General features: G+C 40.6%; 1 protein-coding gene across 9 annotated transcripts in view; it reads left to right on the top strand.

Annotated features, from left to right (window-relative positions):
• Sorcs1 (sortilin-related VPS10 domain containing receptor 1) overlaps positions 1 to 27,049 on the top strand; it is a 535,835-nt gene that overhangs the window by 394,606 nt on the left and 114,180 nt on the right. For all 9 annotated transcript variants that reach the window (XM_030251008.1, XM_017318265.2, XM_030251009.1 and 6 more), the window contains 2 exons: positions 22,157 to 22,275; positions 24,681 to 24,770. In XM_030251008.1, the coding sequence (XP_030106868.1) occupies positions 22,157 to 22,275; positions 24,681 to 24,770 (209 nt within the window). The remainder of the gene's footprint in view (positions 1 to 22,156; positions 22,276 to 24,680; positions 24,771 to 27,049) is intronic.

The raw sequence follows: 27,049 nt of genomic DNA, 5'->3' as shown, positions 1-27,049 counted from the left end.
TCACGTCCTCTTTGGAGGATGCCTATGTTCTTGCACGTTGTGATTGGGAGCACAGGACTGACTCCAAGACTGACCACCCCTTACTTCTGCACATCCAAGCAGGGCTGGCCTGTGTGATATTCTCACCCTTGCACCTGACACAGAAGGCCTTCACAGTTGGAGCTTCTTTCTCCCTCTGCTGGGCATTATCTCAGTGAGCCTTCTATTTCCCTGCAGAAGGTGATATTATCTTGAACTGAAGGCCCAGGTCTACTACACCGCATAGAGAGAAATCTACTGAGCCATGAAAGCACCCAACTGTTCTAAAGATCTCATGGACTTCCAAATGGGCATAGTCTTCTCCTGTGGCTTAGCATAGCATGGCCCCTGCCTATTTCCTCAGCCTGGACCTCCCACAAGCCCTGATTTGAAGCCCTTGCATTTGCCCCTAGCTGCTGGAACTAACTCACCGGGTTATGTTTTCCCACAAGAAGCCGATACTTGCTTTTGCTGTCGCCTGAATACCTTCCTCTCTTCTTCCTATTTTAAACAAGTGAGTGTGGTTAGTCATTGTGGATGGCTTAGCCCACAGATGAAACATGTATTTACTTGAGAAAATTGCCTTTAACCTTGCCATTTCAGCCACTATATTTGACAGTACCTAACTATTTCCCTTCATAGCTTTGAAATATTACATTACACATGTATAATTGTACAACCAACTTTTCCTGCACATCCATCAGTCTGTAAACTCTGTCAGGGCAGGGATACTATGTCTTACCAGTCTTCTGTCTGCAGCACACACCTGCTCTATGTACATTAGGAGTTTACCAAGCTCGTGAGCCCGAGTGCGGGGCACATGATTGACAGTGCCACCACTCACCGATTGATTTCTCCTCACATACCACATTGCCCGGAAATGTTGAGACATTATCTTTTAAACTTTGCCATTTATGTATGACTCATCTGGGGCCCTTATTAAGATGTGAACTCTGGTTTAGCAGGAGCCCACAGTTCTACAGCCTCAGTGATGCCCAGTGGAGCTGGTCTGTGCAATAATGCACGTTGGTAGCAAAGTTTCACAGCAGAAAACTAATAAGAGAAAGCATTACATGGAGTTTTAGAGTTTTCGAGGTTTGGAGTATGATGCTGTTTATCACCTTTTGGTTTCCTAGGCTACATAACCCAGTATCCTGGAAACAGCAATGTCGTTGATCATCCACATAGCCATAAGTTCTTATACTTAATATTATTGTGCTCATGGAAGACATTAGGGTTTATAGTGTCAAAGTGCCACTCCAGACTCCACTCTCACAAGGCATTGTATATGTCATTTTCAATTTATCTATCTGTTGTACATCATTTTCCCTTTATTCTTGAAAAGGCAGCATGTACCGAAACTACCCCAAATTGAGAAAGGTAATCAATGAAAGTATTCCATAAAAGTATTGAATTTGCGAAGATATCCCTACCAAAACTAAACAGCAAAGAGAAATGCCTACTAATTGTAATGAAAGATTAAAGCATAAAATATGATGTGCTTCAATGAAAAAATAAATAAATAAAAGAAATCTCCTTGAAACTATAGTATCCCTGGCCCTCTCTGGCTCTCAGCCTCTTACTCCCAATCTCTCTTCTGCTCCTGCACTTCCCTTCTCCAGACAATCAGAAACATTGGCTGCAGGTAACAGAAGCAGAAGGGAAGACAGAAGGAACGTACAGAGTTCAGAATAGTCAAGTAGGGAATACATTTATCAAAACCAGGCTGGCAGCTGGTCAGTTGCTCCCAAAACTCCAGTCTATGCTATCATGGCTTGTCTGAAACACCTCTTTGTTCTTTTCCTTTTTTCATTGTACTGTGGGGAATCCCAAGGTTCGCATTCCAGGCCACATATTCTGCTTGGCATTCCAAGGTAGTATGTTTTTAAACTTTGAAGAATTTGTCTTTAATTTAATGTATTCACAATCTTTTTCTGTCAAGGCAATGAGACATTGGACACACACACACACACAGAGACACACACAATGCTTCACTTGCCAGTTTGGCTCATCCCATGTGGGTTGCAAATGCTTCTCTACGTTTGTTAATCCAAGTTTCATTTTGATGTCATCAGCTGTCCTGTGATTATAATTATAATTCATTTCTATTTCAAAGGAGTCCCATGTTTGAAGGCCCATGAGTGCTGGTAAGGTTCATTCTATGACTAATACTGATATCTTATCAAATATATACTGGAATACACAAGTCTTGTAATTTACAAATGAGGCTATAATGGTACTAACAATACATGGCATTCTGCCTTGGCAAGAAAAGCTAAAAAGAACAAGCATGATTAAAAGCAATCATACACGTGTCACCTGAGACTCATGAACACATGCACTAGACATAGTTTTGTTATCACTATCCATACTGAGCTGTGGACAAATTGACAGACCTTCACCCAGGATGTAAAGGTTTTACTGTTTCAATATCTCTATGAGTATGAGTGCATTCACATTATATGTACCTGTTATAGTAAGCAAGAAATAGGAAACGAGGCTCTGTAATTTACCTCATTGGTGTTTGTGTATATGTATGTGTCATCAGAGAGAAAATGCTGGCCAGACCATTGTACTGAAGGCTTCATGAAAAGCCATGTCTCATTTAATCCTTGTTCTCCATCTAAAACATCTAAGCTCATAGCCTGACATATTCAAGACTCATTGAGTGACTGAGTAATGGCAGGTGAGCATCATTGTGCAGGCATGTTGTCCTAAAGAAAAGTGTGACTCTGGGGTCTTTAATCTCATACACACGAACCCAGGCAAGTTAGTAACTCTGAGGTTGCATGTCATATTTCACGATTGTGATTTTGGCAGAAAAGAACATAACCTATAGTGTTTCTCGTGCTTGACATATATAGATATAGATGTAGACGTGGACATAGACGTAGACGTAGACGTATACATATATCCATAGTTAAGCATGTGTGCTAACCTTTAGGCACATACCATGTAGTGAGACCTGCAGAACCAAGGTCTGCCCTCATTGTTTCTCTCATCTACTTCTGAAACTGCAGCCTCCATTAGTGACCTGAGTGTTTTTGTCCTGGTGGTGATCCATGCCATTCTGGACAGAAGACAAGGGACAATTACTAGTTTCAGAGTCTGTTTGCATGGCTAAGTAACCTTGTAACAACCTTGTCAAGGACTAATCTCTTTCACTGGGGAAAACAGGCTTTGGTTCTTTAGCCAACTGTAAAAATGACTGCCCCCAAACTCTGTAAAATAAACCTTAAACCAGCTCATTATAAATGGAGGTGAAGTAAAGGAAATCTCACAACTTTATTTCATTGTTGAGTCCATTAATTCTGTCTTAGGTGAAGCCCAGACGTCTCTTTTATATTTCCTGTGCTTACCATTACAATTGTTTGTCCACATTGAAGGATATAGGATATGCATACTGTAGGACAGATGAGATGGGGCTGCTTAAACTCTGTAACAAGGGAGTCCTGAGCCTAGCCCTTAGCTTTGTCAGTATCCAAGCCATCAAGTATTGAGCCACTGAAAATTACTTCTATAGCAACAGCAACAACTTTATTAAGAACAGAAATACAGCAACAGAACTGTGGTCAGTAGTCACAAAGTCACAAGCCACTCAATGGCCATTATCTCATTGCTGGGAAATGGTAGTCAGGTTATGAGAATTTATATGCCCCAGTATAGGGGAATGCCAGGGACAGGAAGTGGAAGTGGGTGGGTTGGGGAGCAGGGGGGAGGGAGGGTATAGAGGATTTTCGGAGAGGAAACTTGGAAAGGGGATAGCATTTGAAATGTAAATGAAGAAAATATCTAATAAAAAAAACCCTAAAACCTAAAATAAAATGGCAGATTAATCATCTCATCTATTTCTTAGAGAAATCTTTCTTAAAAAAAAACAATAAAAAAAATTGTTCTGTATTTTTCTGGCTCATTCAATAGGTATAGATATTTCTTTTATGCTATTATCATTTCTGTAGTTTCTTGTTCTATAGTTTCTTAACCTCTATGAACTCTGGGAAAGCAGGGAATATGAATCCTCTGTATGCTGGGGTAGGGATTATATTCTTATGTCTATTCACAGACATGATCACTCAAATACTTCTGTTGGAAGTCATTGGGCCTCAATTTGTGTTGGTGATCAGAAAAGCAAGTTAAAAGATTCTTTTCATATTTGACACTGGCTTCCAGTGGCCACGTGATTTATTACTACAGGAAAACACATTACACAGTGAACTGTAGTCTAATAATCACTGTCTCAGTAAAAGACCTTTGCCTATTTTAGACAATTCTGATGTGCACACATCTTCATTCTATTTGGTTAGTAATCACTCCTATTTGTACAATGGCAACAACCAAAGGGCACTGGTTAGGGGTACATCCCTAAGCCAGAGAGACATGCATTTTAAATCCCTAAATATTGTCAGCTTGTGTGTGGCCATAAAGAGTCAGGCAATCAGTAGATCCCTGGATTGCTTTGTAGACTCTCAGCAATCAAGAATCCTGCAAATGAGTGTTAAGCATAACCCATCTGCTGAGCAACAGAACGTGCCATGCTCTTAGTGTTTGAATCTGTGTTCAGTTTGGAATGGACATGTGGGTTTTCACTTGATCCAATTCCTGATTTGATGTCTTACTCAGTGTACTTCAAAAGATGGCAATTCTCTGTAACACTTTAGAGAATATTAGCACGTCATGGGTTTGGGGGGCACAAAGTATGACATGTATCTATCTTACTGCTCACATTCCAGACAGAGTTCCAACACCAGCAAATAGTTGGCTTTATTGGTTCCCACAGAGAACCTTCATGAATTTCCTCCTTTAGTCAGTTTATGGGAGCATATATGGTAGAACCTTGGAAGGGGTTAGGGATCCAATTTGTAGTATGGTGATGATTGCAACAGGTTGAGCATTTCTCTATAACTGAATAAATGCACCCTCACCTATCTCTCTCATCTTCAAATGGGGCATCAAGCTGTAGACAGAACCCAGGAACTGGCATCAGTTACAGTTCTTCCCGGGGGGGTCAATTGGACGTATTTTCCATTGCAAATGTCTAGATTCAAGGTGTTGCTCCTTTGTAATGAGGCTTTTTGAAGTAGTAGCCTACAATTTGCCTCTCAAACTCACCTGGAAGCAAAAAGGAAGGGAATATGGGCTTCCCTTATAATGCATGTCTTATGATGACATCACCCTAATAGGCTCACTAGGCCACTTTCATGTTGGATGCTTCATGGCCATTTCATGCTACTTCCTTTGCCTCCTATGCATTTACCAGAAGGTCTGTACTTCCTAAGGACAAGATCCCAAAGATGCTCATAGAACCTAACTCTGGGCAGAGACCTTCATTTCTGTTGGACCCTTAGAATCTTTCAGGATGTGGCAGCAGCAGTCTGTATGCATGTGAGTGATGATGTCTAATACATGGAAAAATTACAGGTTTAGGTTTTCTGACTCTAGCTTTCAAGAAGCCAGGATCATAAAGATGCTGGCAGGTTGGCATGAATTTCTTTTAATCCTGTACATTGAAAAGCAATAGTAAAAAGCACCATGGATTTTGGCTTTTGCTGCTGCTGCTCTTGGCTTGCTTTTAGTCCTTGGAGGTAGGTGCTGTCGTTGTGTTATCCCTCATTATAATAGGAAAGCGAATGAGGCTTTGAATGATTAAATGCTTTTCCCATGGTCGTTATGCTAAGATTTAAGGCCAGGACTGCTTCTCTCCAGATCTTGCATTTATTTATTTATCCAGCATATACTGCATATGCTGTGCTGAGTCCTCTCATGGACAGGAATGAAGAATGGAGAAAGGCTGCAAAGGTCTTGCTCTCATCCAGGTTTACTTCTAGCTGGAAAGACAGATTGTAAATGAGGGTGGAATGTGTTTATTTGAGGAATGTCTATCCAGGCAAGTGAGAAAGCAAAGCAGAGTAGAAGTTCAGGAATTGGAAGAAGCTGGCAAGGAAGAAATCTTTGGTAAGGTGGTATCTGATATTTGAGCCAAAACATGATGAATGTAAAACAGTGTGTGGTATGGTGGAAGAATGCACAGCTGGATCAGCAAATAAAGGGACACAGAGTCTGGGTGTGCCTAGACAATGTCTGGACTATGAAGTGACAGGAACAGTGTGACCTTTGCCTTTATTCACTCCATGATGGCAAGTGGAAATAGTACTACCCTCCTTAGTGGGCACCTACCAAGTTCCAAGTATGATACTTAGTATAGAGAATAGTAGCAACTCGATGTTACTAAGTGAAGAAGTGGTTGGTTTTATGTTTCTTCCAGGGACTGTCCCTTGAGCTGCATCTGTCCTAGAACCAATCTTATGACATACACATATATAAATACATGCAAACCAAACCAAACCAAACCAAACAAAGAAAAGAAAAAGGTTGTTGGAAGGAAAGTGGGACCAGTGAGTTTGCTCAATGGGTAGAGACACTTTCCACAAAGATCAATAGGGTGAGTTTAGCTCCTTGGGTACTTTCTCTAGAGGGTATGGGGGACTTTTGGGATAGCATTGGAAATGTAAATGAATAAAATACCCTATTAAAATAAAATAAAATAAAAAATTTTAAAAAATAGGGTGAGTTTAACCCCCTGGATGCACATGATAGAAGTGGAGAACTGACTCTTAGAGGTTGTCCTTTGTCCTCTGCACATAGACTGTCACGAAAAACGAAACAAAGATAATGTAATTATAAAAGAAACATGCTCTAGCTATTTTCTTCCCTGTGTACTAAACTGCTCTCACTCTTTCCTGCTTCCTCTCACCTCTAATTTCCTCCTGGCTCTCCTTCCTCCTCTTTTCATCTTGCCTCTCCCTCTTCCTTTCCACCTCCTGCCCTCTCCCTCCTCCCACTTTCTTTGTAAGATTAATTTGGAAAGTTAAAACAATAATGTTCATCTCACTTTGTTAGGGTTAAGTTTGACCTATACAGCTTATATATGTCTTTCTGAACTGGATCCAGACATTTCTAGTGTGGACGTCTAATGTGCTTAACAGTGGCTGCGAGCTGGATCATTCCGTCCACGCACACAGACTGTTCTTCCTCCAGGATGGCCCATATTCTTTCTTAACTTTGTGCCAAAGAAATTATTGTTTTGGGGCTATGGCTTATCTATGTCACAGTGTAGAATATTTTGCACATTTCATTGGGCTTCTCTATAGCTATCCTGACCCCTGACAAAGTCTTTTTTTCCTTCTTCGAAATAGAGCAATTTATAAACAAGTCTCTGTCTTCAAGAATCCAGACTGTGGAAGACATAAGTCCACTATTCTGTGAGATATTAAATAGAACAAATATAAGATCCTAGTCACATGAGAAATATATTCAGAGATATGAAGGTTGGAAGTTTCTCAACCATAGACCTGAATATCTCACAAGATATACATAGCATATTATTTTTGCAAAGGGTTTAATGAATTTTCTGTATTTTCTTTATTTTTGTGTTTTAATGGTCTTGCGTATTCCTAATTTCATGCTTCACTAAACTTTTATTATTCTAAGACATTCTGTGCTTTGTTCACAGCTTCTCAGTGCCAGTAGACCAGTAAGAAAGACTTCCTTCCTATTTTCCTTCCTTCCTTCCTTCCTTCCTTCCTTCCTTCCTTCCTTCCTTCCTTCCTTCCTTCCTTCTTCCTTTCTCTCTCTCTCTCCCTCTCTCTCTCTCTCCCTCTCTCTCTCTCTCCCTCTCTCTCTCCCTCTCTCTCTCTCTCTCCCTCTCTTTCTCTCTCTCTTTCTCGGTTATTTATTTATATCTCAAACACTGTCCCCTCCTGGACCCCCTACTAAGGCTCTCCCCCAATCTCCTCCCCTTCTCCCTTGAGAATGTGCCCTCCTCATAGATATTGCCCCCTGACCCTGGCACATCAAATCTCTGCCAGATTAGGAGCATCCTCTCCCACAGAGGCCAGAGAAGGCAGCCCTATTGGGAAGGGATAACACAGTCACACTACAGCTTTGGGGGAGCCCATTGTTAAGGGGATCCACATGAAGACTGAGCTGCACATCTGTTGCATTATGTGCCAGGGGGCCTCATTCTAGCCTGTGTATTTAATAAAAAAACAAACCCAAAAACAGAATGAGGAGGAAGAAGAGGACAATGACAACAAAGAAGAAGAAGAAAGAGGAAAAAGAGAGCCACTATTCGGTTTAGGAATGTATCTCAGTGATAGAACATGTGCCTAGCATTTTCCAGGCCATTGGATTAGTCTCCTCCAATACCGAGAAAGGAAAAGGAAAAGAAAATTTAACAAGTTACACTGGTTCCAAAGAAATAAAATTTAAAGAATAAAAAGTTTGACTCATAAGATGATCATTTCAGTGCAGAATATCCCAAATAGATAAATTCTCAGGAATGTCTCAACTCTGTTGTGCACATTCAGGGTTGATGTTACCCACTTCTGATGATACCAGTGTTTAACACAGACGCAGAGGATGCTAGAAGACCAATTAGAAGTCCACAGAAACAGCAGTGTGTTGTTGTATTTCTCTCTCTCTCTCTCTCTCTCTCTCTCTCTCTCTCTCTCTCTCTCTCTCTCTCTCTCCCTCTCTCTCTCTCCCCCTCTTTGTATGTGTGTATGTGCATTGATTAAGGATATTTAATATAAAGATTTAAAACAAGTAATAAAGCATGAAGAAGAACATAAGAAAAATTTCTATGTGCATATATGGGTTTTAAAATTTGTTCTGCTTTAAAGTTGAACATTAACAGATGATAGGAAAGAATAAAAGTGCTTGTGCTTGCCTACAGTTTATATTCTGTTGACAGTTAATCTTCTGCAATATGAAGGTATATGAAATTCCTTGGAGCTAAATACATATTTCTTAAATAATTGAAAGAACGCATACAGTCCCATAGGTGTATGATGTGTATTGTATTTTTTGTCTATCATTTAATAGCACATGAACTTTGTACAAATCTCACTCCTAAACCTTGGATTCTTCACCTGTTTAAAACCACCAACAGCAAGAGCAAAATCGACTCTCTGTAATTTCTGTAAAGTTGAAGAGAAAAAAGGTCCTTATGGTCCACTTGGCACAGTTCTGACCCAAGAGAGACACTGCTCTGGTAATTTTGGAGGTTAACACTGCACCTGCTGTCAATGGAGACATCCCGAGCTCTGCCTGAGCCTCAGGAAAAACTTCTATTAAATCCCAAGGAGAATTTGAATGGAGGATCAGGAGAGGAAAAAGCAACTCAAGCCAGCAGAACTCTCCAAAAGAACATAGGGTGTTTGTCCACTGAGAGTAATCATGTCATTGTGAAATGGTCAAGATTCTGAAAACAAGAGCTAGCCAGGGACATCAAAGATCTTTGTTTAGTCTTGGCAGGAGGAGGAAAGAAACAGATAAAGACCTTTCAGACCTTAGAGCAAGAGTTTGATTTTTACGATCGATTTATATTCTAAAATTCTAGAGCTCTACTTACAGAAAGAGTCTGCATACTAGCTTAGGAAATAACCCCACAGTAACCCGGCTTGTTGGGGTGAAGCAAGGGCCTTGGGGTTCACTCAAGTGAAAGGAAAGCCCACCTATACAACAAGAAGGCTCATGTGTTAAATGCAAAAGTAGCTTCTATATTCCTATCCATGGTTACTATTTTTTCAGACTTGGGCTGCTGACCACTCTCTCCTACTGCTCACACAGGTTATGTATTATCTACGTGTGCAAGAATAATATTTTCCATTGTGTTAAAAATGAATTTTCTGAATTTTACTTTCACTTTGAAAATAGTATTTAAATGCATTTGTATGATACAGTATGGTATTTTCTTTAAGAATTTTATTCTTTTTTATTTTATTTACTTTTGTGTGTGTGTGTATGCACATGTGTTTACATTACCAGTCTGTGGGCAGAAGCCAGAAGCAGAAATTATGGAACACACAGCTTGTTACACAAATGCTAGGATTACAACTTAGGTCGTCATGACTGTCTGACAGGTGCTCTTATTCCCAAACTATTTCTCCTAACCCAGACTTTTCTTATTTGCCTTTATAATGTAGGATCATTAAATAACTCCAAGTAATTCCATTGCCTCCCATAAGTTGCATGTTTGTTGTAAAAATATTTAAATATACACTTCTAGCAATTTTGAAACAATGGTAATTATCATGGCCACCACTGTATGTAAGAAGTTACTGAATCATCCTCTTGTTTAGAATTTTCTATCCTTTGAGAGTAAGTCCCTGCAGCAATTATTTGTCAACTTGATAGGCTATGGTATGACCTAGAAGTATGGATTTGGACTACTGTCTTGATTAGCTTATTGAAGTTGAAGACTGGCCCACTTTGGTCAACACTGTTCTCTTGACTGGAATTCCATACTACAAATGAAGGAGAGAGTGAGCTAAACACAGAAGTCCATCGCTACCCCCTTCTTGATTGTGGATAGAATGTGATCAGTTGCCACCGACTTCTACCACTGTGACTTTCTCAGAGTCATGTATTGAAGGAAACAAACTCAAACTTGTAGGGGCCAGTAATCCCTTGCTTACTGTTTTATAGCTGTGAGGAGTCAGCATGATCAAGGCAGCTTATCAAACTAAACCAAACCAAACCAAAACAAACAAACAAACAAACAAACAAAACAAACAAAAAACAAAAAAAAAAAACCCCTGAAGGTTAGAAGGGCAAGTGAAATATGCAAGGGAAAGAGTCAATCAATGCATCATTTTACTCATGTGGAGTCTAAAGTACTTGAATTCAGAGAAAGAAACATGTTATAAACTGCCAAGGACCAGCCTCAGCCTGGGAGAGAAGTTCTGAAAGAAGGAGTGGTTGAGAGCAGCAAAACAACGGACTCAAAGTCAGATTGTGAGTCTAAGTTGATGACCCATGTTCTGTTTGAGATAGTTTTCGAGCCTGATGTTTCCCTGTTCTGCTTTCTCTGGAGATCTCCAGACAGCTATCACTCTATCTTCTGCTGGAAGACAGTTCTCCACGAAGTTCTGTTGCTATCCTTAAAAATTTTCTGGATACTCCATCTCTTGCAGATAGTAAGCTGTGTCTTTTATTTTACATATCAATTCAGTCATTTACTCTGGGTTCCCTCTTGATTATCCTATGAGTCAGCATCCTATAAGCCCAGTCTCTTGGTTCTTAGGAGACAGCAAACACACACACTTTTATTTTTAACATTGCAAAAGAATTCAGAGATATGCCTGCCTTTATGAAGCACAGACAATAAGCCAGCTGGGTGGGACCCCCACCCTGAAATTAACATTTCTACCAAGTTTAGGCCTAAACCTAAACTTTCTCTGTCCCAGACTGACCTTGAACTAAGGAATGTGTTTGTCTTTGTAAGCATAAACAAAAACATAACTGGATGTGATCACCACTCTCCAAATCTCTTTATCCAGTTCCTTAGTAACTTTGACAAGTTGGCTCACTGTTTTTTTAGATTCATGATGCCCATCATATAATTCATATTGCATCTTTATATTTTGCATAGTTGAGTACTTGTATATTTTTGAACTCATGTTTTCAGAGTTCTTTCTCACATCCTTAAGGGCTGGCCTGAAGGTCCCAGCATTTACCATTTTGCTAATAGATTAGCCACACCTTTGCCTCCTGGACTTATGCTTTCTTTGATTATCCTAGAGTTGTTAACAGGAAGGACATTCCTCAAAGGAGGAATCTGAAAATATGTACATTATTATACAAGGAAGTCTTATGCCCACAGCAGCCATCAACACATGTGGAGGTATATGCCTGCTGGCTTGTCCCAGGGGCAGGAACCATTGTGTTCCACCCCTTACTAGGCCATGCCAGACCTGGGAATAAACAGCTATGGAAAGAGGTAAATAATGAAAGGAAGTGTCTTAGTTACCTGTCACTATGAAAAAGTACCCTGATCAAGTCATTTAAGAAAGGAAGATATTAGTTTAAAATCCTGTTCCAGAAGTAGTCCATGTGAGGTTTGAACTCCAAAGCCAAGAAAGAAAAAAAATTCAAAGAGTCTAAATTTAAGATATACTTGGTTGAGTGGCACACAGGCTGCTAGGTCAGAAGATGCTGACACATACCCAGGTAAACATGGGCCAGGTATAGAAACTGCACATACAAACCAGCACACAAGGTGAAGGCAAGCACACACAGGCCTAGAAGGGTTGGCTCTTTGCCAAAGACAAAATGCCTAGATGGAGGCTTCTAACCTTAAAGTCAAATTTATATAGGATATGACCTTCTGCTAGGAATTGTTTTAACACTATTTACTTTTGAGTTCCCTGGACATCCAATATCTGCCATCATTGGCTAACTCCCATTGCTTAGAAGATAAGTGTCGAACATGTTTGAGATAACTCTTACCAAGGACATGCTGCCCGTGGTAGTTTGAATGAGAATGTTCCTCATCGGCTCATATATTTGAATGTTTGGTCTTAGTTAGTAGAACAATCTTAGAAGGATTAAGACATGTAGCCTTGCTGTTGGAGGTGAGTCCATGACCATCATGGTGGGGAGCATGGTGGCAGGAAGGCAGACATGATGTAAGATCAGAAGCTGAGCACTTACAACTGATACACAAGCAGGAGGCAATGGGAGAGGGAGAGGGAGAGAGTGAGAGACAGAGAAAGAGGCAGATAGACAGAGATGGAGAGAGAGAGAGAGAGAGAGAGAGAGAGAGAGAGAGATTGATTTTGTCCTTGATACTGAATTTTAAAAATCTCAAAGTCCACCCCCAGTGACTCTAAGGTTGAAGACTGGATCACTTCTATTGTCACTTGTCCCCTGACAGGACTCCCTTAGTACATAACAAGGAAAGAGTAGGCTAAGCACAGGTATCCCTTGCTGCCTCTTTCTTGGTTATTTGCTTTCTTATTATTGAAGGGACACCTACACAGAGTTTCACTATTTGCTCTTTATCAGATGTATGGTTTGTAAATATTTTCTTTCAGGCTTTAACTTATTTCTTACAGTAGCTGTTATTCTCTCTAACATAGAGAGGCTTTCTGGTTTTTTGCAGTTCTATGATTTCTTTTTGGCTTTGGAAAAATCTATGCTCAGACTAATGGTGTAAACAAACAAACAAACAAACAAACAAAAATCCCTGTTGTAAATATATCTTTCATTATCCAGATGTAATTGTCACCTCAGAGGCTTACTGCTGAATAAGCTCATCCTCTCTAGTTCGTTCTGAACTCTGGCTGGCTGGTTCACCTCAGCTCTTCTGGCTCCAACTCTTCTCCAAGCTGACTGAATCAACCTGGCTTCTCTCAGTCTCTTATTGAATTGCTCTGCTTGGCCTCAAATGAACTCTGGAAATTTGTTCTGATTTTCTGGCTCCTTCTATTTTCTAGCTTCATCTGCCTCTGCTGACTTGCGCTGAGCTTCAGGGACTCACGAAATTAACTGCTCTCCACTGAACAGCACTCACTGCAGTAACTCCCAATCGACTGATCTTCTCTCCCCGCACTGATCTTTTCTGTACTGTTCATGTGAAAGTTGGGCCTATTCTACTCATCATCTTGTCTGTCCCTCAGTTAAAAATTACTTTCAAACTAAGCTTCTTCTTTCTACAAACTAATTTTACCTTAAAGGTGTGTACTAAGGGAGTGTCTGTATTTCAACTGGAGGGATTAAAGGTTGGCATGTCTGCATTCCAGCTAGAACACATAAACCTAGGTCTTTGGATGTGATTCCCTTACCAGAATAGCCATGTTGCTGGATTAAAATCTACACCTGTAGTTTCTTCTAGTATTTTTATTGTATCAGTGTAGAACCCAAAATAAATTCAAGACTACCTAGCCCTTTCCCCCTCTGAAGGGACTTTCCAAACTATATAGTATAGGGGTCAAAAAGACCAGACTAAGCCTGCAGCTTCCACAACAAGATTAGCAGTTCCCAGAAAAATTCTCCTACCCTGCCCCACACTGAATTCTGAGAAAAACCACAAACTGCCCCGACCTTGTCTCTAGAATTCCCCATGACGTTAATAGTTGTGATGTTAATAGCTGAACCATAACTTCAAAATGTACTGCTGCTTTGTTGAATAACCCACCATAAGGGCAGGCAGAGTGAGTCACTAGGCCAAAGGTACAAACCAACCAATGCCTGAAAAGGTTACTTGCTACACAAATTAGAATCAGCCAGCTAGCCCTGTTGCCTGAATCTGCCCCTTACACGGTATAAAAAGTGTTTTCTTTGTTTGTTAGGAGTCTCTCCTCTTGCCTGAATGCTGGGGGGGGGGGGTCCCAATGCATTGGATCAATAAAAATCCTCTTTCAGTTTGCAGTGATGGCAGTCTCTGTAATCTTTGTGAATGAGGGTCTTTTGGTGGACTCCAACATCAGTACTAACATTGAAATCTTCACTCAGGATGATACCCTCCAGGTCCATCCATTTGCCTAGGAATTTCATAAATTCATTGTTTTAAATAGCTGAGTAGTACTTCATTGTGTAAATGTACCACATTTTCTGTATCCATTTCTCTGTTGAGGGGCATCTGGGTTCTTTCCAGCTTCTGGCTGTTATAAATAAGGCTGCTATGAACATAGTGGAGCATGTTTCCTTCTTACCGGTTGGGACATCTTCTGGATATATGCCCAGGAGAGTTATTGCTGGATCCTCCGATAGTACTATGTCCAATTTTCTGAGGAACCGCCAGACTGATTTCCCGAGTGGTTGTACAAGCCTGCAATCCCACCAGCAATGGAGGAGTGTTCCTCTTTCTCCACATCCTCACCTGAATTTTTTATCTTAGCCATTCTGACTAGTGTGAGGTGGACTCTCAGGGTTGTTTTGATTTGCATTTCCCTGATGATTAAGGATACTGAACATTTTTTCCAAGTGCTTCTCAGCCATTTAGTATTCCTCAGGTGAGAATTCTTTGTTTAGCTCTGAGCCCCATTTTTTGACAGGGTTATTTGATTTTCTGGAGTCTATCTTCTTGAGTTCTTTATATATTTTGGATATTAGTACCCTATTTGATTTAGGATTGGTAAAGATCCTCTCTCAATCTGTTGGTCGCCTTTTTGTCTTATTGGCAGTGTCTTTTACCTTACAGAAGCTTTGGTCCCCAATGGAGGAGCTAGAGAAAGTACAAGAATCTAAAGGGGTCTTCAACCCTATAGGTGGAAAAAACAATATGAACTAACCTGTACCCCCAGAGCTCGTGTCTCTAGCTGCATATGTAGCAGAAGATGGCCTAGTCAGCCATCATTAAGAAAAGAGGCACCTTGGTCTTGCAAACTTTATATGCCTCAGTACAGGGGAATGCCAGGGCCAAGAAGTGGGAGTGGGTGGGTAGAGGAGTGGGGCAGGGGTATGGGGGACTTTAGGGATAGCATTTGAAATGTAAATGAAGAAAATACCTAATTAAAAAAACAAAACTTCTAAAAGAAAAAAAAAGAAAAGAAGGTAATGGGGATGCTGTGGAATGAAGTGATTAGTCTGGGACCAAATGTGTTAGGAGCTAGGCATGATATTTGAATAAACACAGTGTTTTATTATTAAAAAAATCTTCAATAAACTTTGAGTTGCTATTTATATGTGATATGAAACAAAAATCTGATTTTTATCTTTCTGAACTTGAATATTCCACTACTTAGAGACCATCCCTTCTCTCTTGTCTATTTTTGTTTTCTTTGTTCAAGATCATTGACACATGAGTCTGTGGTATTTTCTTGCATGGGACTAGTATTCTATATCATTATTTACTACAAGTATATCCCAATACAGTGGGTTTTTCTTTTATTATTATTACTACAATTGCTGTAAATGTTAAGTAATAGGATGCCTCTTGCTTTGTTCTATCTGATCAACATTGCTTTGGCTACTAGGGAAGTTTCCTGGTCCCAGATGGAGGGTAAGCAATGCCAACTGCAAGCCAATAAAATAGTGAATCCAACCCCAAACCTGTATTTGAATACAAATGTTGTAGATTTCTTCAGAATGATGGAAGAAATATGGTGATTAAATTGAGAAGATTTAAATAAAATTGTAGGTCCTGTCACCTGAGCACTGACTAACCAGGCACTAGACTAACACTGGAGAACCAAGATCTGTTTTGTCACGAATAGTGTCAATATGGATAGCATCTATTTCCATAATATGGATTAGATCAAGGAGCTGAGTAGTCTATCTCGATTTACCAAGACAGCAGCTTGTTCTGAGCTTAACTTCCCATTTTTCAGTGCAGAGCTTGGCTTTTAAAGGCAGCATCTCGTCTCTGTACCAGCACTGGTTTGTGGTAGATGGGGAGTGTGTCATTCCACACAGCAGCTGTTGCAGAGTGAGGATATTTGAAAAGAACAGTACAGTACCCTAATTACCTGTGGCAAGAAAAACATCTGTGTGAGAGAGGTAATGAAATTAATTCTAGCATGCAGCCGTTGCATACATTAATTGACATTAATTAATGCCAAATTGCATGAGACTTCCTATGGAATCTCATCACATACCAGAATAGAATATGGAGAGAGTTCTTCATACTTAATGCTATTACAGCAAACCTCAAGGGGAATAAGAGTGATTGGTCCCTCATTATGAATTGCAGCCAATTTCTTTCTATTTACATTAGAAGGAGAAAGGGAGAAAAGTAAACCCTTTACCAGACAGGCAGCCTGAGACAGATCGCTTACCCTTCGGTTTTTAAATTTCTCTTTTAGTCATCCTGATCAGAAATAGAAGGCTAATTTTGAGGCTTTCTTTGTGTTGCTTAGCTTGTATTACCTACCTTGTAATGCTCAGATCAAAGATGGCTCACTGTACAGATGAACCTGAGGACACAGAATAGGGAAACAGAAGAAACCATAATATTGAGTCGTGTCTATTGAAACTGCTTTCTCACACGCCCAGGATGACCTGCATAAACCCAGGTGAGAAGTGCTGGGTCATCAATTTAACTTCCGAGTGTCCCATTCTTTCACTTACTGCCTTGCTATGATTGTTGACATCTCATGTATGGTTTATTCACATTCTTGCCTAGGCACACATAGAATGATTTCTGTATATACAACTTGCCAAAAAGTGGGTCTGCACTATAATATTGTGCCATTCTATCTTTTAAAAGCCTTTATTTGGAAACCATTTTAGAAAGATGGAAAGCTTACCAAGCTGGTTTAGAACACTTGCACTCTCTACACACTCTCATCTTGTTTGAGCATTATTATAACCAAGGCATGATTTTCAAAGCCAAAAACTTATCAAATATTATTAATTGGTAATTTGTCTTAGTCATATATACTTTAAGTATTCAGTCCTAGAAGTAGAAATTTGATAATGAATTGAATATTTCACAGTTTACATATTCCCTCTTTGTTTCATCTTTCTTTTAAGTATGGTTAAACATATCTGGGGCTGGAGAGATGGCTCAGTGGTTAAGAGACTTGCTACAGAGGACCAGCATTCAGTACCTAGACACATATAGGGGGTGCTTCACAGCCACATATAACTCTAGCTCCAAGGGACCCTCTTGCCTCCTTGGGTACTCTCAGATGTACACACACACACACACACACACACACACACACACACACACACACTTTAAAAACTCTTTAAACACTTAAAAAATTAACAGTAGGGGTCCTGTGTGCCTGGGATCATACATAGATGTCAGAGGACAACTTTGTGGGTTTGATTACCTCCTTCCACTTCATGTGCTTTCAGACATCCTATCAGGTCTCTAGGTTTTCATGTGCCTCCTTTTCCCTCCCAAAGAAAGGTCCTAGCTAGACCTTATTAAACACTTTCTGATAAATATACAAGTGACCGAGTCTTCCCATAATGTCATGATTTCCTGAAGTGAAATCCTTAGAAGCAAACCTGAGCTCCAAGAATATAATCATATGTGTCTTGTTCCACATTGCAAAAATACTGTGTAACCGGGTGAATTTAGGAGTGCTCTCATTTGTGTGTAGATGGACTCACTGACACTTAAGTAGAAGAAACCAAAGTCTAGTTCATAGAAGTCAGCCAAGACACATGCAGATTTTCATGTAACATGTGAAATAAGAGTGAAGAAAAGATGGAGTCAAGGCAAACAAGCAAGTCACACACACCCCAAGTCCCTGCTGTGTTCTGCTGTTCTATAAACCACCATCTTTACTCTCTGTACATGAAAATCAGTTGGTTATATCATTGGCTGTAGTATTGTGACCATTAAGTGTACTACATACCTGTTAACATCCAACAGTTCTCAACCTGTGAGCTGCAACCTCTTTGGGGTTTGAAAGACCCTTTTAAGGAGTTACCTAAGATCATCAAAAACACAGATATTTACATTATAATTCAAAATCACAGTTATGAAGTAGCAACACAAACAATTTTTGGTTGGGGATTACCATGACATGAGGAATTGTAGCAAAAAGTCACAGCATTAGGAAGACTGAGAACAACTGTTTCAGACCTTGACAAATAATGCTCCTTTGTTGGTTTTGCTAGTCTCAGATTTCCAATTTATACATAAACGATCTATAAATATCATGTGTGTATTAACATCTTTCCATCTGATGTTTGATCAGGATCTTCGAAGAGGAGATTGAGAGCATAAAGAACATTGTCAAACACTATTCTAAGTAAAATAATGATGTGTCTTCATCCAGGAGTCCTCATTGTCAGTTCTATCATCACAGTGGGAGTTGTGCTCTCCTCCGAAGCCCAGGAAATCCCAACCTTTGCATTTGATTTAGTTCACTATAGCCACAGTTCTTTTTTCCTCCTCTCCCCTAGCAGCAGAAGAACAATGGTAGGTTTAGTACACTCAACAGCCCAATGGTGCCATCAGGGACCAGGTTCTTTTAGGCTAGTCACAATCATTAGGTGAGTTGACTATAGTGGTTCCTTTAGATAAGGGGAAAATTAGAATAGTCCCCATGCATCAAAGTGAGACAATATTGTATAGAGGGAGGTGAGACTCCTTCTGTATGGCTGGCCCCATCCCTCACGTCTCATTTAGCAGTACTATGTTTAAAGGCTGTGTTCAAAACCAGCCAATGTGAAGGGGATGAGGAATAATTAGAGCAGATTTAGGCACATGGTGATTACTCTTCACATATAGGAGCTTCTTCATGGAGGAAGTTTGAGACAGCAAGTGCAGTATTGACTTTCCCAGCGAATAGAGGAGAATGGCAGGTGGCAGAATATGAATGAAGACCTCACACAGGTGTCTTACTGGCATAGCACAGACCAGTTGAACAGGTCTTTTTAAACGGCTGATGATGTTCCTCAAACTGACTCTATCACTGTGAAAAAATAAAATCAAACCAAAGAAAGAGTAAGAAAAAGAATTCTTATAATAATTGACATTTATAGAGGTATAAATTTCAAAACATATGGCATGTGTGTTATTTAATCACACATTAAATTCTGTGTAGTAGCTAATAGGCAAAATGGCTGATGTTGTTATCCTGCTTAATAGCTGAAGGATGCAAGTTTAAGGATGATGAAATGGTTTCCTCCCAGCTAGGCAGCTGGCACTCCACTACAGCTAGAACCAAAGAGGTTTTCTTCAGAGAAAGAAACCCTCATTTCTTTTGTGGCCCTAGGCAAATGTTGAAAAATATGGAGTCATGTAAAGGTTGCAAAAATGGTCTAGTGGACTGTGAAATTGTGAGGTAAAGACTTTGTGCTAAAAGAACATTCTGGAAAAAAGACAATTCCCAAAGATTGCTTTTTAAGGATAGAGAAAGAAAGAAAGATCTTAATTTGGGCAAAAATAAATAAATAAATAAATAAATGGAACTATGGCATGTCTAAAAAGGAAATAGAGAGGATAGGTATAAGGATAGGTATAAGTCAACTTTGGGTTTCACCAAGACACAATGGGGTTTTAGATCTATGCTGGCATATGCCCCTCTATGGAAGGAAAATTACAAGTGAGACTTGTTGTATCATGTACTGAGTCTACCAGAAACTTCATCAACCATCAAATATGGTCCAAATGTGCATGCTGCCCCCTACTGACCCTTCTTGCAGAATTTAGGAACACTGTTTCTCATATACTGTTTTTCTTGGTATTTATCAGTTCTTTGCTAATTTTCAGAGAAGTCACTGTGAGACCTTGTGTCCATTCACCTTAACACACTGCTGTCCATCCCCACTTCCTTTACATAATGAACTCCCCGTACTTCATTTGGGGGAAATATCTGTACTTCCTATTTAAAGTCTTAGAAATCAATGTCTCAACTTATTTGACACCAATTTCATCAGAAAGCACACATTTAAACAAGAAAATGTTTCATAGAATATTCACTTTTTAGCTCACAGTGTTAGGATTAGGATTAGGGGTATAGCAGAGAGGAAAACACACACACACATACATACACATGTGCAGAGAGAGAGAGAGAGAGAGAGAGAGAGAGAGAGAGAGAGAGAGAGAGAGAGAAATGAGTGAAGTATCATGGATAGAGCCTCTGAGTTTCTTTTAGGGAGCAATCATGAAAGGTTTTCATAAATAGAAGTAGTTTGAAATTGAGAATATTATTGATAACTTGTTAACATTCTCTGGGATGGAGAATTTTAGACAGAGTAAATGTGGATGGAAAATCTTTATCACCAAGGGAGAAGTTGGGATTTATCATGTTAACATAAATTGGAAGATTAGAAAAGTCATGGGGAAAATAAGAGAGATACATATGTAGTCAGCATAGGAAAGTTAGATTTGATGGTCAGAGGAGGTTTCAAATGCATTCCAGTGTGGTTTTAGGGTTTAATGTAGCATTTTAAGTAAATACTGCCATAAAATGATTTGAATAAAGCCAGAGCCTCTCTAATGCAACATTTGTCCAGCAATAGAGTTGGATTTAAGAGTTGTCATTACTAAAGAAGTTGTATTCATGAGCCCCTGTGTGCCATCTCAGTTGAAATGATGGGTCTCTATTTTCTCACTTCTAAACTGAGAACAAAGGTTTGAATAGGAGATGTCAGTATTGTCTTTCATCTTTCCTTTCCTTTCCTTTCCTTTCCTTTCCTTTCCTTTCCTTTCCTTTTCTTTTCTTTTCTTTTCTTTTCTTTTCTTTTCTTTTCTTTTCTTTTCTCTTCTTTTCTATCCTTCCTTCCTTCCTTCCTTCCTTCCTTCCTTCCTTCCTTCCTTTCTTTCTTTCTTTCTTTCTTTCTTTCTTTCTTTCTTTCTTTCTTTCTTTCTTTCTTTCTCTCTTTCTTTCTTTCTTTCTTTTCTCCTTCCTTCCTTCCTTCCTTCCTTCCATACTTCCTTCCTTCCTTCCTTCCTCTCTCTCTCTCTCTCTCTCTCTCTCTCTCTCTCTCTTTCCTTCCACCCCCAAAGATTCCCTGTCTCCAGATGCCCCTCCTCAGAGCCTTCCTTTCCCCACCCCTCCCATATCCCTCTTCAGGATTAGGCTAATCCTTTCCCACTGAGGCCAGACAAGATAGCACTGTTGTGGAACTTAGGGACAGTCCCCCTCCAGTTGTTGGGAGACCCACATGGAGACTGAGCTGCAGGTCTGCTGCATATGTGCTGGGGGCCTTGGTCCAGACCATGTGTATTATTTGGTTGGTGGTTCAGTCTCTGAGAGCTCCCAAGGTTCCAGTTTAGTTGACTCTGTTGGTCTCCTGTGGAGTTTCCATTCCCTTCAGGGTTTTAAATCCTTTCCCTGGCTCTTCCATAAGAGTCCCTGAGCTCCTTCCAATGTTTGGCTGTGGGTCTCTGCATCTGTTTCCAGGAGCTTCTGGGTAGAGCCTCTCAGAGCAGAGAGGGTCCTGTCTGCGAACATATCAGAGCATCATTAAAAGTGTTTCCTTAATAGTGTTTTGTTTTCAATGCACAAGCAAGCACCTTTATCTTACTAAGGATCACATGACTCAGTTCAGTGGGACTTCTACCTGAGATTTTTAAAATACTGCACGCAAGTTTGTTTCCCTGCTTCTCAGTAAAGGATTAACATGTGAAGGTCAATTCTAATACAGATAAAAATATAGCCGCAGAATCACAAGTCTTACTGTCAGTTTTTTAAAAATCTTTTCTTTGGGTATTTGGAAGAGGAAAAACTAAAGAAGAATTCTGTAACAAAACTTGGTGGATGTACCAGAGACAATGGTTCTGGTAGCAAGCTAATAAAATAGCACTGATGATTTGAACAGTCGCAGTGATACTTAGTGGGCACTTGGAGAGCGTGTGAGACTTGCTTGAACATATTAACATCCTAAGGAAAACACAAAATACATAGACTCTAGCTAGAGCTTTTGTGTTCCTCCTTTCCAGACTCAATATACCTAACTTGTCGGATGCAAAACTGCACTGAAGCCAACAGAAATAAGCCTTTCCCAGGTTACATCGACCCGGACTCTTTGATTGTTCAGGACGATTATGTGTTTGTTCAGGTAAGAAAACCCTACTTCTTGTTCAGTGGCTCAAGGCATTTCTAGCCGCTGTCTGGCATTAGCCCTTTCTGCCTGCCTACACACCACCAAAAGGAAGAAAGAAATGAATTGGAGAGGAGGAAGGGAAGAAAGAGAGGGGGAAAAACTGTAAAAAGGGAAGAGAGGAGTAGGGAAGACAAGAAAGAAGGATGGGACGGGACGGGGAGGGATGCTCACAGGCTGTTCTTCAGCTACAATCTATAGAAATTAACCAACCAGTCTAAAAACTGGTGCATTGACCCAGAAGTGATACATACTTCTATTGATCCACTTTCCCAAATAAAGCCCAGTCAATAAAGGAATTGAGATATCACGTCCATCTCTCCTTATCAGAAGAATGGTCATCCAGTCAGTCCCCTCTTCAGTATCACTTTTAAAGGAAAGAATGTGAAAGGGAACTTGTGTGAGGGATGGAGGTCGGCCATGCACCAATGATGCCCTGGTATGATCAGGCACCACGGCGGTGCACAGGGCAACATAGAAGAGATGATTTCCTCCTCCTGAAAGAATGGAAAACCACTGGAGGAGTTGAGATTTCATGATTACGGACAGGAGACATGCATACTCATGCACTGCTTCATTTAGCACTTAAGAAAACTTTTAGACTCATTTGTCCAACTTATCTAAAAATTATGTTATTACTTTTCAAGGTAAGAACAGAAACTCTCTCTCTCTCTCTCTCTCTCTCTCTCTCTCTCTCTCTGTGTGTGTGTGTGTGTGTATGTGTGTGTGTGAGAGAGTGTGTATATGTTTGTGTATGTGTGTGTATGCATATTACAGATGAGGTACATTCTAGATACAAGTTTATTAGAAGAACAAATCCTATCTAATACTGTGAATTAGAAAATACTACCCAGCATCAATTTATCTAATTTTTAAATGTTTCAGAAGTGATTATACACATACTCCAGTTTCTTATTCTAGAGGAAAGTGTGTAATGACTCCTCGTATAATTTCATGTGACATTCAGATGTTCACATGCATTGGCTCCGTCCAGTTCACTTCTCTATCAGTAATGCTTTCAGAAACCTGTCTCTAGTTTTCTGGCAACAGTTTCTAACCCACAAGGCTGTCATATAAATCAGCGCCAGATCTACATTTAGAATGATATGAGTAACTTCCTGTAACCCATCACTTTTCCACGCATAATGGTGAAGAGCATGTCTTTCCAGTCACTCTCCTGCGTCTGATGAACATTTACCACAAGCTTTGTTGACATTCCAAGTATGCAAACTCCAGTGACATTCAGACTTCAGATACTCAACATAGGTCACACTTTGCTCCAGAGACACATTGACATAGATGCCTTCTACTCTGCTCATCACGGTATTCAAGTCTGGAAGGAAACCACTCCCTTGTCCTACAGACCCTTCTGGATTCATTGACCTGCTTTGGACAAAACAGTGCCAGTTTCCATGGTTTTCCCACCAAAAATAAAGCCTCGGAATCAATTTGGAACCCAAACCTGACCTGGCTTTCTGCTAACTTGCCTGGACATAACCCTTAGGCATCAATGTGATGCCATCAAACAGGATCTCTGTACCTGGAGATGAGAAATGAGAAGGTTGTCCTTCACTGTCGTTCGTGGACTATTTATTGCCTTCTGGCCCCAAATGGCAACCTGAATAGCAAGGACTTGAAGCTGAAAAGCTTGACTGCTGAAAAGCAGAGAGCTAATATCTCCAGAGGCCTCTAATGCTGGAAAGAGCAGAGCAGATTGACAGTTTCTTAGCTTTAGAATCACATTATAGATCCATGTCTATCTGTCAGTCTATCTGTCTATCTGTCAATCTATCTATCTATCTATCTATCTATCTATCTATCTATCTATCTATCTTTGTCTTTTCTCTCTCTCTCTCTCTCTCTCTCTCTCTCTCTCTCTCTCTCACACACACACACACACACACACACACACACACACACACACACATATATCTTTTATGTGAATCAGCAATTTTTCTTTTGGGCTTTCATGTCTGTGTACTACATGCCTACCTGGTGCCCATGGAGTCCGGAAGAGGAAGTCATATCCCTTGGAAATAGATGGGTGTGAGCTGCACTGTGGATGCTGGGATTCAAACCCCACTCTTGTGGAAGAACAAGTGCTCTTAACCATCCAGTCATCTCTCTAGCCCATTGGTCCAGATTTGCAAATTACATTTTTTGTCTATTATATGGTTATTGTTGGGCCTCTGAGAATCCCCTGGACAGGATGTAAGTTGCTTTTCTGGTAAATGTGGGCTACTGACAGGTGTCCTTTCTGCTGCTGTGCGGCCGCTACCTGCATCATTCAGGTAGGTAGCCTCTCTTCTGTGACCCCAAATGTTTCCCGTAGCTCCTCTTACTACCTTGTTTCTCTTCTGCAGCTGACATCAGGAGGAAGACCACATTACTATGTGTCCTACCGAAGAAGCCCGTTTGCACAAATGAAGCTTCCGAAATACGCTTTGCCCAAGGTACTTGTCTGGTTCCTGTTTTCCTCTCAAAGCTCCTTTCTCAGCTCCAGCCCACCACCCCATCCTCAAGGTCACTGCCAGCCTCCCCAATGAGATCCCTGCTCCATCAGAATCGACTGCCAGCCTCCCCAATGAGATCCCTGCTCCGTCAGGATCGACTTCTGTCGCCTCTTTGTTCATCTTGTCCCCTTTCTCCCCGGGTCCTTATCCTGCTCTCTTTCTTCTTTGGAAGTCTTCCTGTAGGGACATATGGGTTAATTAATAATAACCTCGTTTTTGCCTTTCAATATTAAATATTCACAATCAGTATGTTCGTTTTTGAATCAAAACAGCAAAATGTTAAATTTTATGTTATAGTGTGGCGTTTGTTCTCAGTGGGAGTTAGGAATCGGGTTATTTTTAGACACCTGAAACACAGCTGAATGTTCTGACTTCCCTAGCCACTCGTTTTTTGAAAAGAGTGGAAAAGTGAGAGACCCTTCATCACTGACTTCCGCAGGCTCTGGCCACAAACTCTGAAAAACTGTGTTGATATGGAGCGCCACCTAGTGGAGAACAGACGATGTGGGCTTTCAAAGGATGCTTATTAGCAATCTGTTTCTGTGGGTTCTTTTATTTGTTGTTGTTTTGTGAGTTTCACACCCTGCACCTTAGCCCCTCTCGTCTTCCCATCCCCTCACATCGGCTCCCCCGCCCCTGCAACCTCTCCCCTTCCCAAATAAGAAACATAACCACGCACACAAAAATAAAACAAAACAAAGCATAGAAAACAACTCACCGTGGAAGCTGTAGTGTGTCCCACAGTAGATCCCTCTGTCCACACATCTTCACTTGCAAATGTCCATTGCAATGAGTCACTGGTCTGGTGAGAGGTCTCTGGTTTCTGTGACACCATCAGTACGGGATCCCCACCCGGGCTCCTCCAGGTTATCCTGTTGTCACCTTGTGTCACGACGCTCCTACAGCGCTAGATCAGCAGGACCAGCCTTTCACAGGCTGTAGCAGTTTACAGATGATAGAGATTTTGGGAAGGGCCAACTCAAGTCCTGGCATTGAAAGTTGAACACAGGCTATGACGACATTTATTTTGAGTGAAGTCTCATCTTTCTTTTGTATTTTCTTGCATTTGCAATTCCCTGCTGAAGCAGTACCAGCTGTATGCCCAGGACTGTTCATGATGGGCAAAGAGAGCACAAGAGGCAGGGGTTGGCCTCTTACAGGAGAGCTTGGTTAACAGCTTGTGCTGGCATCTCCAGGCAAAATGCTCTCCTTACCTACCCTATCAGTAAAAGGGTGTTTGTTTGTTTGTTTCAAGACAGGGTTTCTCTGTGTAGCCCTGGCTGTCCTGGAACTCACTGTGTAGACCAGGCTGGCCTTGAACTCAGAAATCCATCTGCCTCTGCCTCTGCCTCCCAAGTGCTGGGATTAAAGGCGTGCACCACCACTGCTGAGCAGTAAACGGGTTTTAATAACTCCCACCTATTAGAATCAAATGCACACTGTTCACTTTAGAGAACCACACCGGGTTCCTAGTTATGATTGTTCTACACTAATAGGAGGTGAATGACAACGGCAATTGCACGGGACCACATGTCTCTATGTGATGTTACACACACTGAACTGACCATGGTCTTGGTCACTCTTCTTCCTACCCCAATAAGATAAGAACAAGAACATACAATACCAAAATCAGCCCAGGAATGAACATTGAATAAAATCCATGAGTACAGAGGAAGGGCTGCGAATAATTAAAATTGTCCAACATAGTCTCCAAGGAAGGTTCCAGAGGGAGATGTCAACTAGGAAAAACACACCAAACAATCAACAAGACAACAACAACAACAAAAAGTGCCCCTCAGGGGATGCACACTGAAATGAATTGTGATTCAGTCACCAAAAATCGAAGAAGGCAACTTGGAAGATTTGTAACTTTGAAAACAGGATTTATAGGCAATGCAGCAGGAGACCTTCATTCAGGAGGTATGCAGAGTGCAGAGCTGAGCCTAAGTCAGGGGACTACTGATCTCAGGCATTCGCATGCTAATTCTAGGGTCAGCATATTCTTCACAGAATAATCCCAGCCAAAACCAGATTCTACTTGCCATACAGGTGAGGTTAGATTTTTCTAACAGCCATCCTAGTATTTGTGTTTTGTTTTGCTTTATGGTTTTTGTCCCTTTGCAAGGAAATGAATGACTTCCACGGTAGCTTGATCTTCACCTCACCAAATTTGATGTGCTATCTAAACACGGAGGAAGGGGAAGGCCTCACAGGCCTAA

Source organism: Mus musculus, chromosome 19 (genome assembly GCF_000001635.26).
Source record: "Mus musculus strain C57BL/6J chromosome 19, GRCm38.p6 C57BL/6J".
Taxonomy (NCBI): domain Eukaryota; kingdom Metazoa; phylum Chordata; class Mammalia; order Rodentia; family Muridae; genus Mus; species Mus musculus.
The sequence above is the reverse complement of the archived record's forward strand: the minus strand, read 5'-3'. Positions and strand labels throughout refer to the sequence as shown.